This window comes from Leucopleurus acutus (assembly GCF_964270905.1).
Source record: "Leucopleurus acutus genome assembly, chromosome: 7".
NCBI classification, from domain to species: Eukaryota; Metazoa; Chordata; class Mammalia; order Artiodactyla; family Delphinidae; genus Leucopleurus; species Leucopleurus acutus.
In genome coordinates this window covers 3,771,697-3,778,394 of record NC_139150.1, presented here as the reverse complement: position 1 = coordinate 3,778,394, position 6,698 = coordinate 3,771,697, and the positions used below count along the sequence as shown (strand labels likewise).

Sequence of the window (6,698 nt, the reverse complement as noted above, 5' to 3'; positions counted from 1 at the left end):
CAAGGCAGAGCTCCAAGCTCCCTCTCTAATCTGCCTGCTCCCAGCCGGCTCCTTGGCCACGGCCTTATCAACCAGGCCCTCGCTGTTGTTCAGAGCTTTTTCCCGCGATCTGTTTCCCCGCGCTTGGCCCTATCACGCCTGCAGCCTTGCCTGGTGCCTGGGCTGGCCCAGGAGTGGGGGGGTTCCTCCTCTGAGGCCGGGGGAATGGGCCCAGCTGAGCTGCCATCAGCACCGGCATCGGCTGAGTATTTCCTCTGAGCTTCTGCCTGGGGGGTGGCGGGGACAGAGGACCACCAGGAGATGCTCTGTCTCCTGGGAGCCCTCAGGAGAGCCTCCTGGCTGGGCGCAGGGATGTGAAACATTTTGGGGGGTTGGGGCAGCGGGCAGGAGATGCTCGCTGCCCCAGAGGGCTCTGCACCAGAAGCCAAGAGCACCGGGTAGTCAGGCTGGTCCAGCTCTGCACTCCCCGACCCGCTGACCCGTGGGTTCAGTGATGGGCCTGGGCTGGGCTGCCCTGTGTTCAGTCCCTAGAGTTGGTGGACCTTGGCCTCTTCCTCCCTGTGCATAAAATGACCTCAGGCCTCCAGTGGGGTCCTCTCAGGCCTCGAGCTCCACATAGAAGCTCAACCACCTCCTCCACCCATGAGGAGAGAGGAAGAGCCCCTCCCTCTCTGGGGGCCAGATTCTGGGCTGGAGCTGTGGACAAGGTGCAGCCCCGCTCTGGCTACGTCAGCACCCAACTTGCACAATTACGTGGATTTGCGATTGAGGTGGCCCCCCTCGTTGCAGCCCACCTGCCAGGTTCCTCTCTGATAGGCGCTGAGCACGTACTAGGCACTCACCAGCACCATCAACCTGGATTACCATCTTACAGAAAAGGTAATAGGCCCAGAGAGGTTAAGCATCTGCCCCAAATTGCACAGCGGGTGAGCTGGGATTCTAACCCGTGAGCATCTGACTCCAAAACCTGTGCTCAGACCACAACTTTCCACGGCCTCTGAATGCAGACCCCACCGGGATGCAGATGCAGTTTTCTGGGTTCAGGGTGCAGAGTGTTTCACAAATGGAGGTACCCCTGCCCTTCCTTCTCGGCTCCCAGGGTAACTCAGGGCATGCAGCAGGGGCAGGCTGACCTGGGGTTTTCTAGAAGTGGGTGTATTGGTTTTCCAGCAAGAGAGGAGTGAGGGACACTAGGCTTTGTAGCCGCTGTAAAAAAAAAAACATAAACTGGGTGGCTTGACACAACAGGAATGTATTCATTCAGGGTTCTGGAGTCTAGAAATCCAAAAACAAGGTGTCGGCAAAGTCAGCTCCTCTGGAGTTTCTGAGGGAGCATCTGTTTCAGGCTTGTCTCCTAGCTTCTGGTTTGCCAGCAATCCTTGTCTTGAAGCCGCATCCCTCCAAATCTCTGCCCCCATCTCCACGTGGCCCTTCTTCCTGCACGTGTCTGTGTCTGTGTGTCCAAGTTTCCTTCTTCTTATAAAGACACTTGTCACATTGGATTTAGGGTTTCTCTGCACCTAGGGTGACATCACCTTAACTTGATTACATCTGCAAAGACCCTATTTTCAAATAAGGTCACATTCACAGATTCTGGGTGGATGTGAACTTTGGGGGACAGTATTCAAACCAGGACAGTGGATTTTGATTTTAGGAGGAGGTCCTAAAATATAGAGGAGTATCGTCCTCTCGTCCTTCCTAAACTTTCTCGTCTTCTCCCCCTATAGGTGTGGGGCACCCGGTGACGATGCCACGCTCCTTCCTGGTGAAGAGTAAGAAGGCTCACACCTACCACCAGCCTCGTGCCCAGGAGGATGGGCTCCTCTGGCCTCCTGCCCTTGGTCCTGGTGAGTCATAGCCCGGGCTGGCCTTCTGCTGTACCCACCAGGACTCCCTGCCCATGTGATGGGGGTGCAGCAGCATCCCACCGGAAGTAGCCGCTCTTCCAAGTCTGGAAACAGGAGGAGTTCAGTAAATGTGGGTTGAATGAATGAATAAATGCACCTATCTCTTCTCACCCCATGGGGGTGATGAGAGCATCCTGATTGGCGCTGTCCTCAGCAGCTGACGTGTGACTCGTAATCAGAAGGCTGATCTAGGGCTGAGGGTGGGTGCTCAGAAAGATGGAGACTGGTCCGAGAGCTCTCCTCGGTGGGGGGGAGGGGGGAGGGGGAGGGGAGGGGAGGGGAGGGGAGGGGAGGGGGAGGGCGGGGGTCTCCTCCTGGCCTCCACGCTGCTCCCACCATCCTGGGAAGAACCAGGGGTGGCAGCAGTGGTCTCTCTCTGGTGCCCCTCCTTCCCCCGGTCCCTCCGGACTTCCCAGAGCTGAAGTCTGACAGTCTTGTCTCCCCACAGTGGCCAGGGACCAGGTCCCGAGCACCAACCCTGTCCTCAGCACCCTGTTCCCAAACCAGTGCCTGGACTGGACTGACCTCAAACGGGAGCCGGAGCTGGAGCTGGACCAGAGCTTGATGACCAGGATGGCCTCCGCCCCAGGTACCCAGCAGGGGACCCCCGCCACTCCCCAGCGGGTGCAAGGGGAATGGAGGATGGATGGGCCTGTGGAAGTGGGGCCCCTCGGAGTTGTGGAGTCAGGGAGGATCGACAGTCCAGGCCCTCAGGCTTCTGCTCGAATCCCTCCAGGACGGGGAGTTCATTCCCACATGAGAGCTTCTGTGTGGTGGGGCAGAGGAAGCAGCTGGACAGGCCCACGTAGTGCGTGAGGTGGGCACTCTGCAGGGCTTGGGGCACATTTCTGGACTGAAAAGTCAAGGAGCCACAGTGAGGACCCAGACCACCCCCCAGTAAATAATTGGGGCTACACACCAAAGCCTCAGCATGAGGTCACAGTGGAGGGTGGCGGGGAGTGGGTGCCCTGCTTTTAACGTCACCACTAGGTATATGTCCCACTCTCCACAGAGGGGCCTGCTGTGACGTCCCGACCCCAGGATGAGGGCTCGCCATCCTCCGACTCACCCCCGTTCTACAAGCCCAGATTCTCCTGGGATGCCCTGGCTTCATCCTACGGGCACAGCTACCAGCAGGCCCCCTCCACCATGCAGTCTGCCTTCCTGGAGCGCTCCGTCAGCCTGTATGGCAGCCCTCTGGTGCCCAGCACTGAGCCGCCCTTGGACTTTAGCCTCCACTACTCCCCGGGCTTGGACGCATACCACTGCATCAAGTGCAGCAAGGTGGGTGGCCGGGATGCGGGTGGGCTCTCGTGTCCTGCTTGCATCGCCTCTCCAGCACCCTGGCAGCTGCGAGTGCTCAGAGTTGGGTGCCCCCTGTGATGTGACTCTTGGGTCCTCTGGTGGGATCAAGGACTCGCAACATTCGCCCTCATCACCATTCATTGAGCCCTGACCATGTGCTCATCCCTGTGCTAAGCCCCGGGAGGTGGACGAAGGGCTAAGGTTCAGAGACGTTGCCCAATAGCACACAGCAAGTAGACATCACAACCAGCATTCAAACCTGGCTCTGCCCAACTCCCACTTTTTAACCGCCATTCAGCCTCCAGATAGGGCCAGGAGGGGCCTTCCAGATCCCCCCTCCCAGACTCCATTCTATAGACAGGAAAGCCAGCCGCAGAGAGGGAAAGGGACCTTCCCAGGACACACAGCACATGGCAGCAGTGTGTGTCGGCAATCCAGTGTTCCTTTTCCTGTACACCCACCTGTGGCTTAGCTGGGTGCAGAGGTGGGACCCCGGCCCTCTCCCTCTCTGCACCCCCGGCGCCTCATGCTCTGCCCCTCCTGCAGGTGTTCTCCACCCCACATGGGCTCGAGGTGCACGTCCGCCGCTCCCACAGTGGGACCCGGCCCTTCGCCTGCAACGTCTGCGGCAAAACCTTCGGCCATGCAGTGAGCCTGGAGCAGCACACGCACGTCCACTCCCAGGTGGGCAGCTGGCTGAGCACAGCACCCCCACTTCCCACTCCTGCTCTGTGCTCCCCCCAGGAAGCCTAGGGGGCTTCGGTGGGTCTCTCTCTGTGCCCCTGAAGGTGACAGATCGGGGGGCCCTCATTATCTGCCGCCCTGATCTGGGTCTCCGTCACCCGCCCTTAACACATTTGAGTCCCTGATGGACCAAGCTGGCTTCATGTACAGTTGGAAGAGGCTAGGAGCTCAGGTGGGATTTCGGGGGCAGCGAGATGTCTGGGATGCTGAGGAATGACCCCACCTCCTGGGTGGTCAGGACAGGTTTCTCACCTCTGAGACCCTTGACTCTTAGAATCTTGAAATCAGGCTTAAATGTTCATCTCATCCCACTTAGCCCTACCTGATGCCGAAATCCCTTCCTCAGAATCCCATTCCAGGGAAAGCACCTGACACTGACCTGAGTTGCTAACACCTGGGTAGATATAAAAGCTCAGGTGGGAAACGCAGGAAAAGAGGGTTAGAATGTGCCACGTGCCAGTTGCCAGCTCAGTTCCCGACCTCCAATCCTCCCAACGATCCTTTGAGGTCACTACCCATAATGATCCAATGTACAGATGGGGAAACTGAGTCCCGGGGAGGTTAAATGACTTGCCAAAGGTCACGTGGCGAGTAAGAGGCAGAAGCCAGAATTGGGCCCCAATAATTCAGCCGCTTAAACAAACCACAAGGGGAAATCCCCTAATAGGAGGCCACTCAGGGGCCAGGCCTCGGCCCCTCCCAGGAGGCAGGAATGGGGGTCCCTGGTTCCTGCTCCTCCAGGCCCCATCCTCGAGGCCACCCCAATGGAGTGTCCTGTTCCTCAGGGGATCCTGGCCGGGTCCAGTCCCGCGCCAAGCCTGGCAGTCCCGGGTCGCGAGGCCCCACCTGCGCCTGACCCCCCGGGGCCTCGTTTCCTCCGGCAGGGGCGCAGCTTCGAGTGCCGGATGTGCGGCAAGGCCTTCAAGCGCTCGTCCACCCTGTCCACCCACCTGCTCATCCACTCGGACACGCGGCCCTACCCCTGCCAGTTCTGCGGCAAACGCTTCCACCAGAAGTCGGACATGAAGAAGCACACCTACATCCACACCGGTGAGGCCGCGGCCCGCGCTCTGCCCCAGCAGAGCTCCTCCCCGGCCTGGGTCCGCCGACCCTCCCCCCACCCCGCCCCCACCAAGCCCCCCACCCCAGGGCCCAGACAGAGCCTGCGGGCACCCAACCTTTCACTGTTAAAAGGTGCGGGCTTTAGGCCCCGGGTGGGGAGGGATGGGGGTGTCAGGTTACACAGGGGAGGCCACCCTGCTCCAACAGGAGGGCGGGGTACGCTGTGTTACTTACTGCGTAGAAAAAGTACTGGAAGGAAATAGCAAAATGTCGACACTGATAATCTGTGTGTAGAAGTGAGACCAGCAGGTGAATTTCTCCTTTGTTCATCATTCCTTCATTCGCTCATTCCTCCAGCCATTCATTCCTTCATTCCCACATTCATTCATTTCCCATTTGGTCATTCATTCGGTCATGCTGCTACTCACCCTTTTGGTCCCCCACTCATTCACCCATTCCCCGTTTGGTCACTCATTCATCATCCCTCCAGCCATTCATTCATCCTCATTCAGTCATCCATTCCTTCATTCCCCACTGTCATTCAGTCATTCATTCCTCCATCCATTCATTTGTTCCCCCATTTGGTCACTTTTTCATTCATCCTTCCAGCCATTCATTTATCCATTTCCCCATTCATTCTTTCCCCATTCGGTCATCCATTCACTCATTCTTCCAACCATTCATTCATCCCTTCATTCATTCATTCATTCATTCCCCATGCATTCATTCCTCAGCTGTTAGCCAGTGCTCTTTTGTGCAGGGTCCTGTACCAGGTGCTGGGCTTCATTGATAAACAAGGTGGACCCAGTCCCTGCCTTAAAACTGGGGTACGATTGGCCGAGGGGTTGGGTGGTCAGAGTTGTATTTTTCTTGTCTCCCTTTTCTAATTATTTTTCTAAAGTAAACGTGCGATAAAACATAATAAAATTCCAGAGAATAACTGCAGGGCATTGGGGCAGCAGGTCTGGTCCAAACGGCCCTGACCCTGTACTTGCCGCCCCACAGGTGAGAAACCACACAAGTGCCAGGTGTGTGGGAAGGCTTTCAGCCAGAGCTCCAACCTCATCACTCACAGCCGGAAGCACACGGGCTTCAAGCCCTTCAGCTGTGAGCTGTGCACCAAAGGCTTCCAGCGTAAAGTGGACCTGCGGCGGCACCGCGAGAGCCAGCACAACCTCAAGTGAGGCTGTCCCCGCTCCCAGCTCCTGACCGGCCTGCCCCAAGATCGTGTCACCTGGAGGGAGGCCAGCCTCACACACCCAGATCCCCAGGCTCCTGGAGGCAGCACTGGACGAGCTTGTTTTGAGACTCACAAAATTGCTGTGTGACCTCGGGCAAGTCACTTTCCCTCTCTGGACCAACAATTCTCCTGCTGCAAAGTGTGGCAGCTGGATCTTTTCTGAGCTGATGTCGTCTACAGGTCTAAGGGCTCGGTGCCTTCCCCCCGAGGCAGAGCCAGGAGGCCAGAGTAGCCCCAGGTGTACTGCGATGCCAAGAACAGACCAGAGCTGGGACCCACAGAGAACTCCTCCCCCTGCCTGCTGCTCACCGGGATCTGGTCAGCTCGGTGTTCAGCAGGCCCCTTTCTGGCTGCCGTGGGTGGTCAGAGCTGTCTCCTGCCCCAGTGGGAGACCTAGAACCCCTCTGCTTCAGCCAATGTGCTGGCTGTTCCCCACTCCT

The 6,698-nt window shown here is 58.0% G+C and overlaps 1 protein-coding gene across 3 annotated transcripts; it reads left to right on the top strand.

Moving 5' to 3' along the window:
* Positions 1-1,747: 1,747 nt before the first annotated feature.
* GFI1B (growth factor independent 1B transcriptional repressor) lies at positions 1,748-6,202 on the top strand (the record flags this gene model as incomplete). Of its 3 annotated transcripts, none has more annotated exons than XM_082842430.1 (6): positions 1,748-1,847; positions 2,356-2,496; positions 2,920-3,191; positions 3,759-3,896; positions 4,841-5,006; positions 6,024-6,202. In XM_082842430.1, the coding sequence occupies 6 exons, from the start codon at positions 1,748-1,750 to the stop codon at positions 6,200-6,202; spliced, it is 996 nt and encodes a 331-aa protein (XP_082698556.1). The 3 variants fall into 3 exon arrangements, with proteins under 3 accessions (XP_082698556.1, XP_082698555.1, XP_082698557.1); XM_082842429.1 differs by having other exon boundaries at positions 4,742-5,006; XM_082842431.1 differs by lacking the exon at positions 3,759-3,896.
* Between the last annotated feature and the right edge of the window lie 496 nt (positions 6,203-6,698).